General features: G+C 42.8%; 1 protein-coding gene across 1 annotated transcript in view; it reads right to left on the reverse strand.

Moving 5' to 3' along the window:
* The window catches only part of ppp2r5b (protein phosphatase 2, regulatory subunit B', beta), a 39,548-nt gene extending 21,026 nt beyond the window's left edge, over positions 1-18,522 (reverse strand). The window contains exon 1 of the mRNA XM_071923081.2: positions 18,330-18,522. Within this exon, the coding sequence (XP_071779182.1) occupies positions 18,330-18,522 (193 nt within the window). The remainder of the gene's footprint in view (positions 1-18,329) is intronic.
* Positions 18,523-22,220: the final 3,698 nt, after the last annotated feature.

A 22,220-nucleotide genomic window follows, 5' to 3' on the forward strand; every position in this document is an offset into this window, starting at 1 on the left:
TTGCAGCAAAAGTTGTTGAGAAATATTTTTAATAATTTACGTTGCAGCAGTTCTCCTCCATGCGGAAATTTATAGCCTGTTCTTTTTTTTTTTGGGACTTGGCACACAAGCAAAATGAGTCACCGCTCTGATATTTTTGTGGCGAAAACACCTGAGAACTCGCATGTTGGATTTTACACTCGCAGACATTATTCACGCAGTCGTGTTCCAAAATTTGAATTCACAGAGATGATTCACAAAATGTGCAAGTAAATATGTGAATGAATGTAACAGCAGCTGCAAACATGTAATATGATGATATTTGCTCACATTTATTTTTATTCCTGAATCCACTTTTCAAGTACAAGTACCACTAGTACTTCTCACTTGCCGCCTAGAAAGGTGAGATTTTATTAAATTAGAACTGTTTGCATATCGGTCGGTAACTAAGGAAAACCAATATGAATTTCTTATGATAATTACTTAAAGGTGATAAAACATAATTCACTGGGAACCATAAGGAGGGAGACATCTGTACAAGATTGAGAGGTTTTAAACGTCTCTTCTGATTGGCCACACAATCGCTGTACGCTCCCCCCCCCTCCCCACCCTCCCCCCCCCCCCCACACTTTTGCACCAAATGCTCCACAACACTTGCACCAAAAGTGAGAGCGCGCAGATTCGCCATTTGTGACGCGCACGGCGGCATCTGAGAGGCCGCAACAGCAGATCTGACGAGTTGGAATCGCTGAGATGTTCTTGTACTTGAAGAATACATTCAAGAAAAAAGAATAATTGCGAGCAAATATCATATTACAAGTTTGCAGCTTCTGTTCCATTTGTTCAAATATTGACTTACACACGTCATGTAAATCTTTTCTGTGTGTTAAATCCAACAAGTTCTCAGGTGTTTTGCTAAAAAACTATTACTTCTATACACCTCAGAGTACTAAAATATGGCAAAAACTGGGAAAATGCTACTTTCTGGGATACACCCTTCTTAAAATGACCGAATATTCCTCTCAAGGTTAAAGCGAGAGAGAGAATGCTAGTGACAAATAAAGGGAAAGAGAAGAGGAGAGAGGAAAAAGAGATGGAGAGAGATAGAGAGAGAGATGGATGGATGGATTCATAAAATGAGCAGTAACATATAAGACTGAGCAGTGCCTAACACCCTGCTACAGCATCAAAACACACACACAAACACACACACACACACACACACACACACACAGCCGCACACATACAAATCTAAATATAGTACTGCTGGAGAGAGAGAGAGAGAAGAGAGACAGAGAGATAAGGGAGGAGGGATCTAGGGAGGAAACGACAAGAGTGGGGAGAAGGGAGGGGTACTGGGATAAAAGATGACATCATCCTCCCTCCTCCCTCTCTCTCTCTCTCTCTCCCCTCCCTCGGTCTCTCCATCACTCTAGGTGCCTCCCTTCCTTCCCTCCTTCGGTCCCTCACTTTCTCTCCCCTGCCTCCCTGTCGTTCATGTCTTCCTCCTTTTCCTGCCTCCCTCCACCTCTCCCTTCTTCTCCTCCCTCCCGCTTTCCTCCATCCAGCTTTCCCCTCTCTCTCTCTCTCTCTCTCTCTCTCTCTCTTTCCCTATCTCTCCAAGGCTTTTTCTTAAATGAGATGAGCAAGTACAGCTCTCGTCTTTAAATAACAGTTATTCTGTTTGGGGCTGTGTGCATGTGTGTGTGTGTGTGTGTGTGTGCGTTTGTGCGTGTGTGTGTGTGTGTGTGTGTGTGTGTATGTGTGTGTGTGTGACAGAGAGAGAGAGAGAGAGAGAGAGACACACACACACACACACCAGGACAGCTTCTGTTTTAGCTACCACCCAAGCCGCCTCTGCACCTCTGTCATTAAGCAGACACACACACACACACACACACACACATGCTCGGCGCACAGACACAGTGACGCAGAGAGGAGGAGACGAAGGGGAGGGAGAGAGAGAGAAGGGGAGAGAGAGATGGAGAGAGATGAAAAATTGGAAAGAAAGGGATGGAAACCAATTAAGAAGGAAAGTAAAAGAGAGGAAGACAGTTATAAATAGAACAGGAGACAGAGAGAGAGACATACAAATAGAATTAGACAAAGAGAGAGAGAGAGAGAGAGAGAGATACAGCAGCTATAAAAAGTCAGACACCAAGTCTAGAAGTGGTGGCAGTATAAATATCACCTTAAGGAGATAAGTGACGCGCTTAAAGTCCATCTCTAAATAATCTAATCCTCCTAATAATACATGATCAGTCCGCAACATGACAAAGCATCTGGGAAACACACACAGCGCTGAGGAGGGATGTTGTCGCACGTGATCGTCTATAGATTCAAGGGAAGACTGGGGAGTAAACAAGCAATTTACCTGCAGCCGTCCCCCCGTTTGATAGGACGGGACAAATCGTCCGCTGGGTGCAAAGCAGCTGCTTAAAATTAGAGCAGGGAATACTTGGAAGAGTTCACTTCCATGTTGCTGAGAATGGGAACGGAGCCCTGCAGGTCGAGGCTGGCAAAGACAGTGTATTATCATATGTAAATATATATCATATGGATCAGAGTTGGATATATATTACTGATAAGCAAGAAGAAGCCTTTCATGTTGGCAAAAATCCTAATAAATGGACTGTGGACGTTCAAAAAATTCACACTGGTGTTTTTCTATTTATCTCTGCCAAGGAGGTTATGTTTTCAACCCTGTTAGTTACTTTGTCTGTCTGTCTGTCAGCAAGATATCCCCAAAAGTTACAGTACGACCAGATTTTCATGAATTTTGGTGGACAGATCGGCCTTGGGCCAGGGAACAACTGATTCGATTTTGGTGGGGATCCAGGTCTGGGATTTCCTCTATTAGATGATTAGCATTTTAACTGTGAAACTAACAGAGATAGAGACTTGATTCCAAATCCTAAGGGATGTTTGCAAGGTCAAGAAATCAATTTAGTTTAAAATTCAAACGATAAGGGTGATGCCTTCGGGTGTAACAGCAAGATTGTTCAGCGTTGGCGGAGGTTTGCGCTCTCAGAGTGCCTTCTAGTTTTTGAGTTTGTTAAGCAAAAACACAAGACATGAAAACGTTTTGAATCTCTTCATTGGTTATCAATAGAACAGTCTTCCAAAAATCCTGAACTTCCCTCTTAAGGAGGCTGACATACAAACAGTTTAATTCCAAAATAAGACGTCTACCAGCAACATATTCCAGCATATTATCACTTGTACTTTGATAGCAATGCATTTCAAAGCATGAATGAAACTGTACTCAATGGGTGTATAGATAGAAAAGCCCCATTCTCTCTTTGACAGAGGTTGTAGGCGAAGGCTAAGTCACAGCAAAAGATTAAGTGGCGCGCTAAGCCCATCTTTAAATAATCCAATGTTACTAATAATATACGTTCCACCACAGAGCATGATGGATAGAGGCGGGGAGACACTGGCTGCTTGTTGCAGACTATGGGTCAGACCTACTGTATGTCTCTGATCAAATATCTATACGCTGTGTTGTCTGTCATTTCTGTTGCTTACTCTCCCTATAGAGTCAGCCGAATCGGTATCAATAAATAGATTTCCATCAATATCAGTCAAATGGGACTCTATGACAATTCTTTCAGCTACTGGACACGTCTCCTATCCGATCCTCATGTCTGAATAACAGTGTTTGGTGGAGTGGAAACGGCTCTCAGACATTTTGGCCGACGCGGCATTAAAATTCTCCAACTGAAACCAATATTTGCTGAGCGGAACGTAAACACAAATTGGAGACAGTTTGCAAACAAATATGGAAGACGCTTATCCCAGCTGGAGACATCCTCAACATTTGATTAGCAGCTTTGTAACCCATCACTTGTTGAATGATAATCTGTTATTTTGCTCCGCGGTGCGATCACAACAGCAGGAACGATGCCGTCTCCGTTGCTGCTGTTTGTCACAAACAAGGAAATGTGAGAAATGATTTTATGACTGCGGGTTAGCACAGGTTTTTAAGAAGCTGGATCTGATTCATCACAAACCGGGAGACGGTTCGGTCCGTTCTACTCAACAGTTTCTGCTTCTTCTGCCTCTGAAACTAAAATGTCCCCTAACATTTTCACTAAAGACTCACAAGGTTAATGGATTTAATCATTTGTGCAAACGAAGAAGAGGAAATTACCTCAACACTCATGTAATCACTTCTTAGTTAAGATACACACTGACTTTATGGTTATTATGCTCATTTATCATTGGTTGTTTTGGTAGAGGTTTCACCTCTATATGTAAGGTATCTGCAGGTTTCAAAAAGCCAAATTTCCAACTTTCTAAAACCTTTTTAATGCTACCTGGAACTGAATTTCAGAGTAATTTAAAAACCAAAATAAAGAAATAAAGTTGGCAAAACCAGGCTATATTTCTGATTGAACATAGCTAATGAAAGTTTGAACTAGTTGAAAGTAGAAGAACTTTCAACTTGTAACTAGTAGAAAGTTGAAACTATAAATGGGCAGAAAAAGAAAAAGGAGAACAGGAAATTAACTGTCAAGGGACATGAAGTCCGACTGTGTTTAGTAAAGCAGATACGATCCATATTGTAATCCTGTTCTGTATTAATCTAAGAGTGGACATGTGGTGTCATTAGCCTACAACCTAAAAATATGTATTTAAGGCATTTTAAATTTGGATAATTTCTTTTAAGACTTTCCCAGACTTGTTAAAGACGTGCAGATGCCTGTGCATGTCCAGTCTTTATTTACTTCACTACAGTGCGTGCTGAGCACTGTGTATGCTCAGCAGGCATGAGCTGGCTTTGCATTGCCTCAAAAGCACCGTAGCACACTTAATACTGAACACACGCAAAGGTGAAAGTCGTCGCACAACAGCGGTTCGATCAAAGAGCTTATTTGCCAGAACGCATATTCCTTTAAGAATCAACTCCTACAAGGGACATTTTCATCAGTGACACAGCAGTGGTTGTGGTTATTGCACCGCTAGCCGTTTCATTACATCCTCTCCTCTGCAATATCCTCTGGCTTTTTTTTATCTCCCCGTCTCTCTCTCTCTCTCTCTCTCTCTCTCTCTCTCTCTCTCTCTCTCTCTCTCTCTCTCTCTCCTCCTCCTCCCTCTGTTCCTCCTCCACCTGTCAACTTAATGTTCACTCATTTCCTCTTTCCTCATCCACTCGATTTCTTTCATCACCCCCCCTTCTCTCTCTCTCTCGCTCTCTCTCTCTCTCTCTGTTTCTCTCTCTCGCTCTTAATTGATCTGAGACAGTCATACAGAGAAACCTACTCGATGCCTTCTGTAACCCTATACCAGGCCTATCCAGCTGGCCTCTCCCTTACACACACACACACACACACACACACACTGTCACTCTATCTCCCACATACAATCTGTGTGTGTGTGTGACACACAAATCACAGTTTTGAGATATCATGTGATGTAAGAGAAAGTGACTGTTTTACAGTAAACAGGACGTTAAAAAGAAGAACCTGCCTTACATTGATTTTTATATAAACACACAGGCTAGAGACTTACAGATGCAGACACACACACACACACACACACATATCTTCCCCTGCATATTATCATGTGAGCTGGGTCATGTGAGGCTATGTTACATGTAGCATAGACAATATGTTATTTCTATACAGCATTTCTATGTGTCCAAAGAAACAACAGTAGCCTATTGGAATCTATGCAGGGGAAAAACACTTTACAGATGGCCGAGTCGGTGTCAGGAACAGTAACTTGTGTCCATTTGACCAACTGAATCATGATGTCTGTAGTACAGTAGCTGTTTTTAGCTGTTAAGTTAACCGAAAAATGCTTGTTAGCATTGTTAGCATTCTTCACTGAAACTAAAGGCACCACAAGTTGTAAGCTAACGACCTAGCTTGCAGCTAGCAACACCCAGTGGTGTGAAAGAGGGACGCTAATTTTGCGACTACTATTGCTGAAAGTTTTCCCCCATAATTAAGGGAGTAAAATTCAAAATCCCTTTTAAGTTCCCCTTCAAAGAAAGCTTAGGTTAGCTTGGGCTAAAAAATGTGAAAAAAGTGGTTGTAGCAGACATGGCTAACAACACAATATCTCAGTGGATTGGATCCTGACAACTGTGTCCTGATTTTTTTCCTTTAAAACACAAGTTTCTCATATTTACAAGGCTATTTTCAGGGCTTTTTACACCTTTATAAGGCTGGTATGCCTTTAAAATGATACCTGCCCTCACTCCATTCTATTTTACAAGTTGGTTTTTCAGGTTTCATATCCATGACGATGGTGAGATTTCACACTCATCCCTTCATTGTTAACAGTGGAAAAGACACATTTTTGAGTACATTAAACACAAGAAGTTAGCCTATGTATTTTTATTCTATGGTAAATGCCATTGGGGTCGGTTTTAAATGAATTTCCTATCGTTCTATAGAAACAGAAAGCTTGCCAACTCATACTTTCACTTCCCAAGAAGCCTACAGACAAATCAGACAAACCCTTACATGTAATACGCGGCTGTTACAAAGCTACTGTAAGACTTTACTGGGCAGGTAAATTCGTGTTTCCCATTCACATTTTACCTGAAATCTCTAATAAACATGAATTCTGTGTTATCCTGCCTCAAATCCCTCACTGATACTCTCTGCAACAAAGCCTGGTTCACACAGAGTTGATGTTACATTGATGTTATATTGTCTGTAGAGCTTGTCTTAGCCATCCGCAGGGGTTTCATGGCTTTTAGAGAGGCTTATACGCTAACATCACCAGTAAGGTGGGTTTCGTGCAGGTACGGGAAATAACACTCTCTAAGCACACAACATCCTTTAGGGGCAAACATAAGGTTATTTGAAGCCACTCAGCAGCCTATTGCTATGAAAAACCATTGTTGGAAGCCACTGAGGAAACCTTAGAGAAGTCAGAGATAGAAAGTATTGTGCATGGCTGTTTTGAGATATGGATATTTCCTGTTTTCTGCAGGTCTTCAGTTCTGGTTCTTATGCTGCAATTACAGTGGGTTGGTTGAGTGTAATAAACAACTAGATATAATTAATTTCCAACGAGAAAAGACTGAAACGAGGAGCTGTGGTAACAGCTGAACTATTTCAAATTTTGCCTTCCTCTGCCACAGCTTTCCAAATCAGATGGTCAGCCTGAGAAAATTCAGTTCTTCTTTTAACTAGGACAACAAACAAAACTAGAGCCTCTTGTGACATGCAGTTTACAGGAATAGTTTTAGCATGATGATCTTGTGACTTGCTAATACATTAATACATTTTTGCTAATGTCCTAATTTTGAAAATTAGAAAGTGTGACCCAACATGAAAAAACAAGCGCATCATGAGAGATGGGGGGTTTTTGTTTATTTTGTTTTGTTTTTCATAGAGCTTTAAAATGCTATATTACATAATGGGATATTTTTGCTTAAATTATGAAAAAAGTGCATTTTGATCAAGCTATTTGATGCAAAATGGGTCTACTGTAAAGTTAAGGGAGCCTAGGTTGATAGCATTTGGCATTTGGTCTACTGCAAAATGAACCCAATAATATAAATGTTTCAGCCCAAGACACAAAACTTCGAGAGGCTCTCATTCTGGGACCCAGGTTATTGAGAACATATTACTCCTCTAGTCATGTTGGGACCCACCAGAGAGGCTTGTGAGCCATTTGGGGTCCCAACCCATATTAAGATGAAGCGGTTTGGATAATTCAAAGCAGATAAGTTATTTAAGAGTCGAACAGGCAGGAAAACCCTGATGTGTCACAGGACTGGTCTCCTGCTTCTACTGTTCATTGAAACACAAGGAGACAGCAGACAGATGCAGAAATGGGTCTTGTTTACTTAAGTGTCTGTGTCTCTGTGCGTATGTGTGTGTGTGTGTGTATTCGCCCTGAACTCCCACTGCTGTTGCTGTTGGCAGCAATAAAGCTCCCCAAGATAGACTAGAAAGTGTCCCGTGATTGCCCTGCATATATGCTTGCTCTAAACATGCAGTCACACACACACACACACTAACCCTCTTATATTCTTTAGGACTCCTACACTATTCTCTGTAAAATATCACCTCCGCTCTTCTCAGAACAGACATCTGATACAATGACATCAGGAATCTACTGCATAGTAAAACCACAGGAGGCAAACCTATTTCCCACCATCCCTCCTATTCTCTCACTGAAAGAAAGTTTGTGATTGGAAGATACATTTTACTGACTTTATTCTAATGGTGTGATGGTGGCTGAGAGGGTTGGTATGTAGTGACCCTACTATCCCAGTGCATCTCCCTGGTAAGCAGGTTGATGGGTGGATAAACTCTACTCTATCCAGGACAACAAGCAGGTGTACTCCATATATACTCGATAGGAATCACAGACCTCATTTTTTTGCGTGTATTATGCAAAGCAAGGGAGTAGGTGGGGAGGCAGCATCAAAAACCAAAAGTGGCAGGCGTAGGGTCTCCAGAGGTGAACTTGCTTTTCCTTTACTGCAGAAAGGGTCGTCTTCCATGACTCTCTAGTAGGAGGTGCAGTGATGTTTTTTATCCGCAGTGGTGACGTTTTTACCCAGGGTGATACATTTCTACCCACAGTGATGACGTTTCTACCCACGGCGATACATTTCTACCCACGGGGATGATGTTTTTACTCATGGTGATACAGTTCTACCCACAATGATGACGTTTTACGCACAATGATGTTTTTACCCATGGTGTTACATTTCTACCCACAATTATGACATTTCTACCCTCGGTGATGACGTTTCTACCTGTGGTGATGACGTTTCTACCTGTGGTGATGACGTTTCTACCTAAAGTGATGACGTGTTTACCCTCATGATGATGTTTCTACCTGTGGTGATGATATTTTTACCCTCGGTGATGACGTTTTTACCAGCATGACGTTTTAACCCACGGTAATGATGGTTTTACCCATGGTGACACATTTCTACCAACGAAGATGAAGTTTTTACCCTTGGTGATGATGTTTTTACACTCATGATGACGTTTCTACCTGTAGTCATGATGTTTCTACCTGTGGTGATGACATCTCTACCTGTGGTGATGACGTTTCTACCCTCATGATGATGTTTCTACCTGTAGTCATGATGTTTCTACCCTCGCAATGACATTTCTACCTGTGATGATGATGTTTCTACCAAGGGCGTAGAATTGGGTAGGGACGGTAGGGACGTGTCCCTACCAATATCAAGCGACTCTGAAATGTCCCTAGCAATTATTTTGATTGACAATAAACGTTGTTTTGTCCATCAGTGTCTAGTCAATGTTAACAGATCGCGTTCTCTACTACGAGTCCCGCTGCATTGGTGTAGTGCATTGGTGTCCCGTGTCGGCATAGCAACGGACGCTGTAACGAAACTTTAGTATAACAGCTGTTTTAGAATGTTATTGCGTCACCCAGATAAAAATTGGCGTGACACCGCCTCCCTAACCCCCCCAAAAAATCGCTGATTGGCTTTGCCATTTCTTGCTAACGTATGAAATGCTGTGGGCAAGAAGAGCCAAAGCTCCGCCTACCGGCGAGCATGCGAGTGAAGACTCCATCCTATTTTATATAACAGTTGTGTTTAGCCATTAAAGTTAGTTTATTTAAGTACCGTGTCGCGTGCGTCTGTGACGAGTGACGACCGTAAGTAGCCTACATGTCACAAGTGAGATTGTGCTGATGTTGCCACACTGGACAACACTGATGTAAAACAAATATGCCAACAGTTCATCTCTGTTAATGACAGGCGTAGGCATGTGTTTGGCTCCTTCAAATAGGAGCAAGGCAGTGGACACTCAGCTGTTTGTATGTAGGGTTTGGATATAGTTTACAATATCTTATCATTATTATTATTATTATTATTATTATTATTATTATTATTATTATTATTTTAAATGTAAATACAGATCGTTGGTTTGAATAGGCAACAGTACTACAGTACCTGCCTTAAAACAAAATGTGCTCTTCAAAGTCCCATTCAGCTGGCAAATTTGAGTAAAGGATTCATTAATGTGCTACACCCCTGTGTCTGTGTGTCTGTTAATGAGTGTATTGGCTACCATAACTATCTAGATCAGTGGTTCTCAACGTGGGGTCCGGGGACCACCAGCGGTCCTTGAGGAGGTTCCAGGGGGTCCCCAGCAAATTGATGAATTGTTAAACTTCAGCATTATTTAATTTACAAATAGTTAACACAATTACAGAATGTAGAAGAATGACTGTTTTGATCTTAGTTTCACTGTTATCTCTCTACCTACAATACAGACAGTCATGGGATTCTGGATCAAAATCATATCTAACAATAAAAGTATTCTCAGATTTGGGTCCGAGAGACAAAATCTCATCAAATGGGGGTCCATGGCTCTAATGTGGACTAAACTAGGGGTCCTCGATATGAAAAAGGTTGAGAATCACTGATCTAGATGATGAAATGGCGGTCAGAAGTCTATCATAAATGTAAAATGCCTCAGCTTCCAGTGGGGGTTACATCCCCTCCGGACCTCCCCCATTTGTGTCCCTACCAATGTCAAAATCAAACCTACGCCCTTGGTTTCTACCCTCACGATGACGTTTCTACCTGTAGTCATGATGTTTCTACCTGTAGTCATGACGTTTCTACCCTCACAATGACGTTTCTACCTGTAGTCATGATGTTTCTACCCTCACGATGACGTTTGTACCTGTAGTCATGATGTTTCTACCTGTAGTCATGACGTTTCTACCTGTAGTTATGACGTTTCTACCTGTGGTGATTACGTTTCTACCTCTGGTCATGACATTTCTACCTGTGGTCATGACATTTCTACCTGTGGTGATGACGTTTCTACCTGTAGTCATGACATTTCTACCTGTAGTGATGACGTTTCTACCTGTGGTCATGACATTTCTACCTGTAGTCATGACATTTCTACCTGTGGTGATGACGTTTCTACCTGTAGTCATGACATTTCTACCTGTAGTGATGATGTTTCTACCCTTGTGATGACGTTTCCACCCTTGTGATGATGTTTCTACCTGTAGTCATGACGTTTCTACCCGTAGTCATGACGTTTCTACCCGTAGTCATGACGTTTCTACCCTCGACCCTTCAGAGGTGGTCTGACAGATCCGATCACATTCTGTTTGGATCTGATGCTGTGCACATTTATACCTTGCATTAACATGCATTTTCCCTTATCCAGATAAGATAATCAGATACATCTTGCATTTTAATACCAGGTGGAAAAGGGGTTACAGAGAGAGAGACAGGGGAAGGGGAGGAAAAGTCTAGATATTCCCATAGAGGGATTTGAAGCCAGGCCTTTCGAAGCTCAAAGCGAGGAGTCCCATTGCACCGCCCTCTAGGTGCTGTAAATCCCAATGCTGCCTCAATCAGTTGCACAATTTTCTGCCTTTGACAGGGAGGGACAGTTAGTTCACTGCTCATCTTGTGTTGAAATTGAAAATTGTTTCCCCGACCGCATTAGAATTACTTTGGCATATTCCCAGTAGTGTGTAAACAAGGCATAAATCTTAATCACAAGTGTGTTTGTCTGCTGACTAGATGGTGGGCAGGAATGTGACCTTAGCCTGGTTAGCATGCTAGCGGCAGCAGAGGACCCGTGACCAGGGAGCCTGACTGGCGTCTATAGCCCCAGGGGAGAGCATCGCAGCTGGGGAGGAGCGCTACGCTAACAGCCTGCTTTCTGGTTAGAGAAAGAGGTGGAGGGTATCGGAAGACCAATGCCAGAAAAGAGAGAAGGAAAAGGAAAAGGACATGTAATCCTAGGCATATAGTTCAGCAAACTCATATTCTGTTAATGAATACAAGATTGACGTCATTGCTGAATTTTATCACCACCGCTATCAAGGCAAAATTAATAAAACTTCCACGTATTTTAGAAAATATAACATGACATTTCTTCATTAAACTACATTGTCTAATAAGAGTTTGTGATCATATACTACAGATAGATAGATAGATAGATAGATAGATAGATAGATAGATAGATAGATAGATAGATAGATAGATAGATAGATTAGTTAGTTAGTTAGTGAGCAAGTATACTACACAAGAGATAGGCTCCTGTCCCATGCACCAATATGCCTTGAAAAACATTTTTGCTTCCTTACAGTCAGATTCTGATAGTGGCCTAATGGAAATGGTAAGGAGATGATGACAGACAGTTAGCTCTACTGGGCTAGTGCCCAGAACCATTAACTTCCACCCCCATCTTCATTGGACACCATCCTCAAGGATTTTATTATTTAATGTGACGGTTAAAGTAGAGAGAGACAGGAAAGGAGGGGAATGCTTTCACTGTATCTTAAAGATATTGGTTGGGACCCAAAATGGGTCGCAGGCCTTTATCTGGTGGCTCCCTACATGACAGCAGATGTTATTTTCATTTGCTAGTGTCCCAGGGAAAGTCTGCTGAGCCCTGGTCCCCGGGTGAGACTTAATTTCTCATTTGGGCACCTGACTGAAAAAGTTTGGCAGCACTTAGGTTACAGTTCCCTTTTTCCACAATAACAATGTAATTAGACATCAATGTAATTAGGAAAAAAATGAGAAACCAGTCAAAAAGAAGCTACTGCTAATAGTGATAAAGGCAGTGAGGAGTCTGCCTCTTTTTTAAAATACTGCTTCCATATAATAATTCATAACTTATCGTATTTTTGCTGCTGTCTACAATTTAGTTAGAAAAATGACAGATGTTTAGTGGTTACTGAAAGGGGGTAAAGAGAGATGACACAGCATAATATTGGCGGTTCATGTTCGGCAGACTGGAATGGCTTCATGTTTTTATGAATTTGAAGGGAATTATTCTTAAAGAGAAACCTCACCTTAGAACAGAATTCCCATGTTATAAATAATCATTTTTACTGCTACATGAAATAAATATGGTGAATGACAGTTAAATGAATGAACACTGAATCATATTGTGTGTATATATAAAGGTAGGTTAATAAAACTATATACCTATAATATATATTTTATAATGTATATATCTATATAAAACTATATGATGTGTTTGTGTGTGCATGTTCATCTATAGAGCCTGTCAATGCCCATCTTGGCTGCCTATATACGTCCATTACAGACATAAAGTGCACACTGCAGCACAGTGCAGCCACTTTGAAGTCCAGAACTGTCCAAGAACACAGTGTCCAAAAGGATGAAATACATGTGTGTGTGTGTGTGTGTGTGTGTGTGTGTGTGTGTGTGTGTGTGTGTGCGTGTGTGCGTGTGTGTGTGTGTGTGTGTACAGGCCTATATGGCCAAACAGCAATATACTGTAAAATGGATTATAGGGACCCTATATACCCATCATCCTCCTTCTATGGACTGATTGGCTGGCTTGACCATCCCTGCTGCTCTTTTATTGGCCAGTTCAGTGTTCCAGATCAGTTCATTGGTTGCTGGAGCTACACACAGATAGAATCATCTTACCTGAGCATCATGCTAGTCCTGCTACTTCATAAATACATTCTGTGGAAAAATATCGACATTAGGTCTTGACTGAAACCCTGATATTTTTCCACATAAAATGTGCAGTAGCAAGTACATCAATGGTTCTTTTCCATGTCTATATTCTGATATTGATTTTGATAGTCCTCGACATTTTGTGTACTGAAAAACTGAACTTACGATATGCTTTGCTACATCTTAAATGCAGCATACATCCATTGTCTGCTGTCTCACTTCACAGCGAAACACCTTACACTTTGTGTGTAGAGAAATATTAGTAGCACTGGTTCAATAACTACAATGTGACACTTAATTAAACCCCTGTAGGGAAATTCTCATTTTGCTTGGGAGGTCAGAGGTCAGGGTCAGCTACAGAACAGCTCCCCTGATGCTTGCCTACAAGGGGGTTGAACCCGGCCGCTCCAGTTAAATGGCGGTCTCTCTAATCACCACACACCCCCTGCTGCCCCCCCCGGCTCTGCCATCACGTTTGCCCTTGTGCACTCAGAGTCCTGTAGGCTTCGAACGCATCCAGCAAATGTTGTATGTTAAATATCGTGTAACATGGACCTGGCACCGGCGAGAAAGCCTACTCAGAAATCTCTATCTACATGATACCATGACACCTACATGCTAGACATATGATACAAGGTAAATGCACGAAAGGACTGCTGAGGAATAGCAGTGAATTGACCTGTTTCAAGACCACAACCAATCTACTGAAAAATGCCGCCCTCAGATACTCTTGCAGTTATTTTGTGGTAAAATGTTGTAATTTACCCACGTTCCCTCAACCGGCCTCGTCTACTTCCACTTCAGTTATCTACATTTCCCAGAATGCCTTTCAACATCCCTCAGAGAAGGGAGTTCTCTGTGTACATGTAGGTGGAGAGAAGTAGTAAGTGTTCCTAGTCAAGGAAAAGTGAGAGTGGAACAATGTGAATGAACAATGTTGTGGTGTGCCGTCCCGGTTGTTCAAATTACCAAAAAGCCACCGAGAAGGGCCTTGTATTTCACATGCTACCGACGGCAGATACGCAAAGATGCAAGCTGTGGCTGCATTGCATTCTGGTCTATTGAGACTACTGTTGGTGGAGAAATTGGTGAGTCTAGAAAGAAGCACTTGCTCTTTGATTCTGAGGGACTGACACCAAAACCTGACTTTTACTGTTGATGTTTTAGATTGCTGAAAATTTTTCTGCGATCAAACTCCATTGCATCTGCGCTGGAAAGCTCTCAATGTCATGTTATGTCGTTTATGTTACCACTTATCCATGGGAATAAGAAATATACACCACCTAACAACAAAATGGACCCAGAAAGGTAAAGTACATTAGAATGTGTTAAACTGTTTTAGGGATTTTTCCTTTAAGGCTGCTTACTATTGTTGTCTATGTCAAGTCTTTGCTACATCTTTTTCATTGTTATTTAAGAATGTCTCTGTGTCCATTGTGCTTTTTATTCAGCCTGAAACTGCAAACAGGATTTACAGTAAAGTCAAGACATGGAGGATTGCTCTGAGCTTAAAGGATAAGGCTGGTGTTTTTTAATGCATTGCTTACCATCAACAAATCCTATGAAAATAACAAAATCAGCAATGATTTTGTTTTGCCAGCAAATCTCGTCCATGTAGCTGGTGCCCAATGAAGCCATGTCCCAGCAGCCATAGAACTCATTTTTTTTGCATTAAAAAAAGAGCCATGCTGTTGCTCTGGGCAACATATTTCATCATCGCGATGCACCAGGCCAGCCGACTTTTTCCTCAAACAACTTAATAAGCTGGCTGTAAAGACGTTTGCGATCCCAGGAAAGTAGTTCCGTAGCACCGAAAGTAGTCCCCGGCGTAATGAAGAATTTGTTCCCATTTGAATTTGATTTGGTAATAACTACAACAGTCTGACTTTTCATGGTAACAGTGAGCGATTTTTAAAATTGAAACTATGTCTTTGTGAGCTGTATTTCAAGGTTTTTAGCTTACAATTGTAGCCAATGACTTCCGGATTGACGGCTAAAAACGGTACATGGGAAGTCAGAAAGTAACGGGAGTAGAGCAAACGCATTGTTGATTTTGTTATTTTCATAGGATTTGTTGACGCTAAGCAATGCATTAAAAAACACCGGCCTTATCCTTTAAAGTCAAAGAGATGTGCAGCTGTCCACAGGAAGGCTAGTCCAAATTAACAATGGGAATATAACTCCCCGGAGGGCGAAATACTCACAAGTCTGTCTACACTTGGCCTACATAGCTGGCCGTGACAGAATTCCCCACACCAGCGTCTCCCCTGCACTAGTGCTGCAGGATCTTACTATCAGTTCCTCCTGGGGATCCAGAAACAGTGCCGCAGCAGTGCAGCAAGCATGCAAAAAGTGGGACTACTTCTATCTGTGGTGGCTACGGCACGCCTGTGCAGAAAGTAAGCGTGCTTCCTATTGAAGGACCTGTAACGACGCTATGAAACCCTCCATCACCAGGAAGTCAAAGCCAGGTAAATGATATGAGGTGAAAAAATACATAAGACCATACAGCACACACACACACACACACACACACACCTAGTACAATCTCTAAAAGCCCAAAGGTCTTTTCCTCATAGAGGGTTAATGGAAACAGATTGCAGGCTACATGAAAGGGGGAGTAACCTTATAAAGAGGGGTCAAAGGCATATATGGGGACTTAAGATGTGTGTGCCCTTGTCCTGCACACATGGGCGAGAGAGATAGATAGAGAGATAGACACAGAGAGAGAGAGAGAGAGGAGCAGAGAAGGTGAAAAACAGAGATGGAGCGATACAGCGGTTCATGAGAAAGCAAGTGCAGAAAAGGGAGAGGAAAGGTAAAGGGATAGGTCTTGTTTTTGTTGTGAATAGTCTGCCCAAACCGAGAAAGAAAGGTACAAAAATATTGATTTGAACACCTTTGACTCGTACCTCGCTACCTAAACACAAAGTCTGGCCTACAACATGTTCTTTGGAATCTCTAAAAGCTTTTTTGGGGGGTTGAACAGCTCATCTTTCTTGGCCGTGACACATAGGCAGAGATGGGTAACAGTATTCGTTATAGTCAAATAGTAACTGCAAATAATTCTTAGCATTTGTTTTAACCTGCTTGGAGAGTCAGAGGCATGCAAATCCAGACAGCATCGGGTAAGTTAATCGCAAATAAGTAATCTAAATTTACAAGACTTTCCTGTGACTGTCTCCACTTCCTAATTGTTTTTTCTTAAGTGCCAAACCCCTGCAGCTGGTACCTAAGATGACTAAAAAAAACATAAAAAGTGTCATTTTCAAACACTGTTGGACCCAGATCTGGCCTTTACTGGCCTTTGCTGACAGGCTTAGACCTTTTAAATGCCGGCTGAGTACTGAGCAAACACACCGTGATCTGGGTCGGTCTGTGTTTAGGAAATGCAGACAACACCATATCTGAAGCTACAGTGAATGGGCCCCATCCTTCTGCTGCCTCATGCCTTCACTCTCAGCGGATATCGAACAAGCTCACACACATCAAACTGGCCTCGGTGTAGTAACAGTAGCTTTGGGATTACAGCTATGGCAACAACATACTTGACAATAGTACAACTACCACCGCTTTTATTAGGGATTTCATGCCAGTCTGAATGTCAGGACCCTATCATACCCATGTCGTCCGATTTGTATGCTTCTTATTTTATTTATTTTTATTTAACCTTTACTGACCCAGGCAAGTCAATTAATAATAAATTCTTATTTGCAATAGCGGCCTGGCAAGAGGTAAAAGGCCTCTTGATGGGGAATTAGGGGCAATGGAGCAAAAAAAAAAAACAGGGAGACAAGATAAGCAGCCTGACACTTATTTGTTGGTATTCTGTGTGTTTCTATGCATGTGTGTGCACGTGTGTGTGCAACGCCGTGCTCTGCAAACAGAATTTGAACTTGAACCTTTGGACAGGCCTCCTCTGCTATGCTATTGCACAAGCATAGTATACACTCAGGCTAGCATGCCAATTAGCCACAGTGTGGATACGCCTAGGAGGCCTGGTTTCTTCAAAAGCAGAACAAATATCTTCATCCACTGAATTACAATGGGGACAATGTTGTCTTTGTTGAAAAAGGCTTTTGTGAATCCTGCTCTTCAAAATGTTTAGCTATTGGAGGAAACAGTATATTCAGTGGATTCATAAGAATGAAGGTGCTGGGGAGGTAAACTGCCATCAGCCCTCCATTTTTCTCCAATTTGTTGTTCTCTCTCCCATCATTTCCTCAAACCCCTCCTCAGGTTACACTGACTACAGAGCACCCATAGGCCCTCACTCTACACCCATTGACTCACAATGCAACTAAGTTGATCTTTAGATGCTTGATGACAAAGCCAAGCACCGAAAACATCTAAATATTGGAGAAGGCACAGTATATTGCATGAGCAGGCCTCTATCAGTCCAAAATACACAGCCAGTTCCTGTCAGTTAAATCAATCAAAGGCATCACTATCACCTATGTCAATCAGAAAATATAGTGCATTGATTGGCCTATGGAAAGGACAATATGTATGAATAGACAGTAAAGGCCTATCAATAGAAAATACAATACACTAGACCTCTGTCCATTGGATAATGTAAAGTTATCAAAGGGGGGATTGATTTTCCTAACAAGGAGATGGCATTCACTTCCATCTGGAAACGTTTAAATAGTGAAGATACATATCTAGCATATAGGTAATCAATAATGCTTAACATGCAACATATATACATAGGATAAGCTACACCCTAATGAAAAATCACTTTAATGTTGCTATAGTGACCTACAGTGTCTGTGGAGTTACTGTGCATCTCCTATGGTATCGCTATAATATTCCTATAATATTCCTATAGTAACTAGTGTTTTTGCGGTGACATCTGTCCAGTCTCCCCCTGACACGGATCACAGGATGACTTAGCACGGCCGTGGCTCACCTTTGAGCAGGGGCAGCGGGGTGAGCTCCACCTGGGAGCTCTGGTAGCGGAACTGGGACGAGCTGTGGGACCTCCTCTGCCGGGCTCTGCGCATCGACCTGCGGGGGAAGCCGTCCACCTTCTCCGCCGACGGCACCGAGAAGCCGGTGGTCGGCGAGGACGGGCTGGACGGAGGCAGCTTGGTCGTCTCCATGATGGACGGTGATGCGGTGTATTGCGTGTGTGTGTGTGTTTGAGGTGTATGAGAGGATGGATGGATGGAGAGGATGGAGGAGGGGGGGGTGGAGGGGTGGGTGGCTTTTTTTTGAATCACCGATGGATGAATCAATTGATCAAAATGAACGGGGTGGAGGTGGAGGATGGAGGGAGGAGAGGGGAGAGAGATAAAGGAGGGGAGGAGGGGAGGGGGGAGAGGTGCAGAGACGGAGGGGAGGTTAGAGGAAGAGGAGGAGGAGAGGTGAGGAGAGATTTGGAGGTAGGTATTTGCTGGATGTCCGGGTCCGTGTTGCGCGCCTCGCTGTCTGTATCAGGGCTGGATGTGAAATGGCAGCAGCATCCCCCTTTTTTTCCCTTCTTCTCACGCACAGATGAAAAACCGCATGTGTATCATCCCCGTAGAGGAGCGGGGCTGTAGGCTGCCAGATGATGCTCAGACAGGCGCGTCTGTCCTCCTCGACACACACACACACACACACACACACACGCCTCTCTGCTGCTGTATTGGCGTCACACACCGACTAAGTCATCGGCCTAAATTTGGACATTTATTTATATATTTAACCACCGATGTATTGATCCCGTCCTTACGTAAAGAAGACAAAATCACTGTAATCAAGCACCGATTCAAGCACCGATCCGCCTCCGTCTGCTCCCCCAAATAAAATAAAAAAACACAATTGGACTCCAGGCCAGTTTATAGCTTATAGCCGGATTTCGTCCTCCTCATCGATCAGGCTCGTTATCAATGAATCAGTGATCGGTCCTGGGGGTGGATGACGGTGATGATATCATAAAATCATCAATCTGGGCCCACCTCGGCTGCCGCATCACTGTTGTCCTTCTCGCTCGTTTTAACGGATCCTCTCTTGACCGTTAAAACGACCCCTTTTATGTTTGTTTGTTTTTTTGACCGTTAATCGTTCTTCTTCTTCGGGGTTTTGCCCCCCTCCGGAGCTTGCTGCCGTCCTCCTACCGTATCAGGGCGGGGAAACGGTCCCTCACCGCGCCGACACGTGCAGCTCCTCCGCCAGGGGCCGATACAACACCGAAATCCCGCTCCTCTCCGCTCGGTCTCTGCCTCCTCGGTTAAAAAAACGGTAAGACAGAAACGGGGGTGAAGCCGCTCCCCGCTGCAGTGGCAGCTCGTGGTGAAGAAGTACAGGCCCGTGTTATACAATAGCACCCCGTCTATGTGTGTTTGTCTGACGCGTTTTGCTCATGTCCCCCCTTCTCGGTTCCCGTTATCCGGTCGTCCTACAGCGCCTCAGCCAGCAGCGTCATGCTACACGCAGTTAGCCAGAATGACACCGGAAGTAAGGCGCGCTGGCCTTCAAAATAAAAGTGCAAGTGTTTGTCGGTTGTGACAAAAAAGAAAAATTAAAGCTGCACTAGGCAGGATTTTTATGTAAAAATATGCCTACGCCTGTCTTATTGGCCTAAATGACATAGTGGACCTGCAACAGAGAAGAGCGCCCCACTATTCACCTTGTTTGCCCAAATAAAATTTTGGTGTTGGGTATGTAGGCCTAGACTTCTTCCCACACAGGAAGTGACAAATCAAAACTTAAAGGACAATTCCAGCGTGATTTGAGGTTCTGCTAATTGTTTTACATGTTCCATTCCTTTATTGTTAATTGTGACAGTTTTCACATGCATCCACTACAATTAAAGTTATTTTTAAATCAGTTTTGCCAAACCTCTTGGGTTCATTCACTCCCATTCAATTCCAAAAAGCACAGAAAACAACTCCAGAGACGTCTAATTCAGTCAGTAAAGGTAATCCATCACTGTGAACGAGAGGCTGCCAATTCTGTTTTGCAAAGTTGCATCAGAACATAATATCAGGCTATAAACTTTTACATTTTGAAAGAAGTTCCGTTTACCATTTCATGTTAATGCGCTTGTTCGGGAACACTGCGAGAGCAGGGAGGAGACAGGAGGGGGCGTCTTAAATAGCTAATGTCTGCGGTTACATAAGGACCTGTCAATCAAATGGGTTTTGATTGACAGGTTTTGATTGATCATTTTTGGCCATTTTTGTTTGCTTTCCTTTCCTCTCCATTATAGTCATAAAAACAGCAAGCACAGGACGGGGATCAGATTTGACACACTTAGGCTAAGGTTTGGCCAGTGCAACACCTTGCCATACCTAACTGACACCCATGTTTACATTAGTCAAAAAACGTTGCCAAGCCCGTTCATCAATGAGGATTTTATTTTGAAAGTTGTGACCGGATGCCCTCTTGTCTTATTCTGGCTGCCTTGACACTGGTGCCTCAGCCTAAAGGTGGTGCAAGGAGAGAGAGGAATGAGGCTCCTCACTGCGGATGACGCTATAGGATAGATTTATTTATTTATTTGCCTTTATTTATGTGGCCTGGCTTTTGCCTTTTAAACCCCTTTAATTTTAAACAGATGCATCAATAGTTGTCGCGCGCCCTGCCGCTCTGCTCTCACTCCATTACCTTTCCCCAAACGACTGGCTGCGTTTCATCCCTTTATAAAATCCCATTATATTCGCTCCTGTTCTCCAGCAGTGTTTCTCTCTGCCTCTCCTCCCTCCCACTAGACCCCCCCCCCCCTCCTCCATTCCTCCCCTCTGCCCTCCCTCCCTCTCCCCCCTTTTCCTCCCTTCCTAGTTGACGTGAGCGCAAGAGTGTGTGTGTGTGTGTGTGTGTGTGTGTGTGTTATAGTTGGCCATGGCCCCTGGGATTTGGGGATCAAGTCCCATCCATTGTTCTTCTATCTTTTCACTAATCCACTTGTTCTCTCTCTCTCTCTCTCTCTCTCTCTCTCTCTCTCTCTCTCTCTCTCTCTCTCTCTCTCTCTCTCTCTCTCTCTCTCCTCTCTCTCCGAAAAGCGCAATTATCCACGCGCTCTTTCATCTCCCTCTCAAAGTCACACCTTAGCTGGCAGTGAGCGGGTTGTGTTGTTGCGCTGTGTTCGTGCTGCCAACCCTGAACCCTCTTATTGTAATCTCATCGTAAACAGACTCCGGGCTTATGATATAGGGGCGTGCGTAATACCATGCGCCTGCGCCCCTTCCTCTCCTCCTATATTCCTCCTCCTCCTCCTCCTCCTCCTCCTCCTCCTCCTCCGTGTTGTGTCGCAGGTGAGCTCAGCTGGTTGTCTTCTGGTAAAAACACCGTGGGGACCGGCAGTCCGGTAAATGGTTGGCCGATTGGCACGGGAGCGGTGCTGGTCTGCTGCTTATAGCTTCCATTAGTCTGTTAATAATAGGCTCTATTGTCTGTTAACACAGTCTACAGTCTGTTAACAACACTGTACTCTATCAAAATAGTCTACAGTCTAGTAATTGTAGTCTATATTCTAATAACAGCGGTCTATAATCTATTAACAATAGTCAATAGTCTATTAACAGCAGTCTGTATTGTATTAAAAATTGTCTATATCGTAGTAGCTGTAGTCTATATTCTAACAGTCTAAAATAGTCCAATATAATCTATTACCAATAGTCTAGCCTATAGTCTAACAATGGAAGATGCTTATAATAACTCATGGCACAGTCAATAACTTTGATATCAACAATATATGTATATTTGGCACTACTGGAATAAAATACAATAGAATTTATTTTTCCCTTAACTTTTCTCATGCAACCTGAATAACAGCATAAATACATCTGATGCATGACAAATGCAAATGGTCATC

The sequence above is a fragment of the Centroberyx gerrardi genome, chromosome 23 (assembly GCF_048128805.1).
Source record: "Centroberyx gerrardi isolate f3 chromosome 23, fCenGer3.hap1.cur.20231027, whole genome shotgun sequence".
NCBI lineage: Eukaryota > Metazoa > Chordata > Actinopteri > Beryciformes > Berycidae > Centroberyx > Centroberyx gerrardi.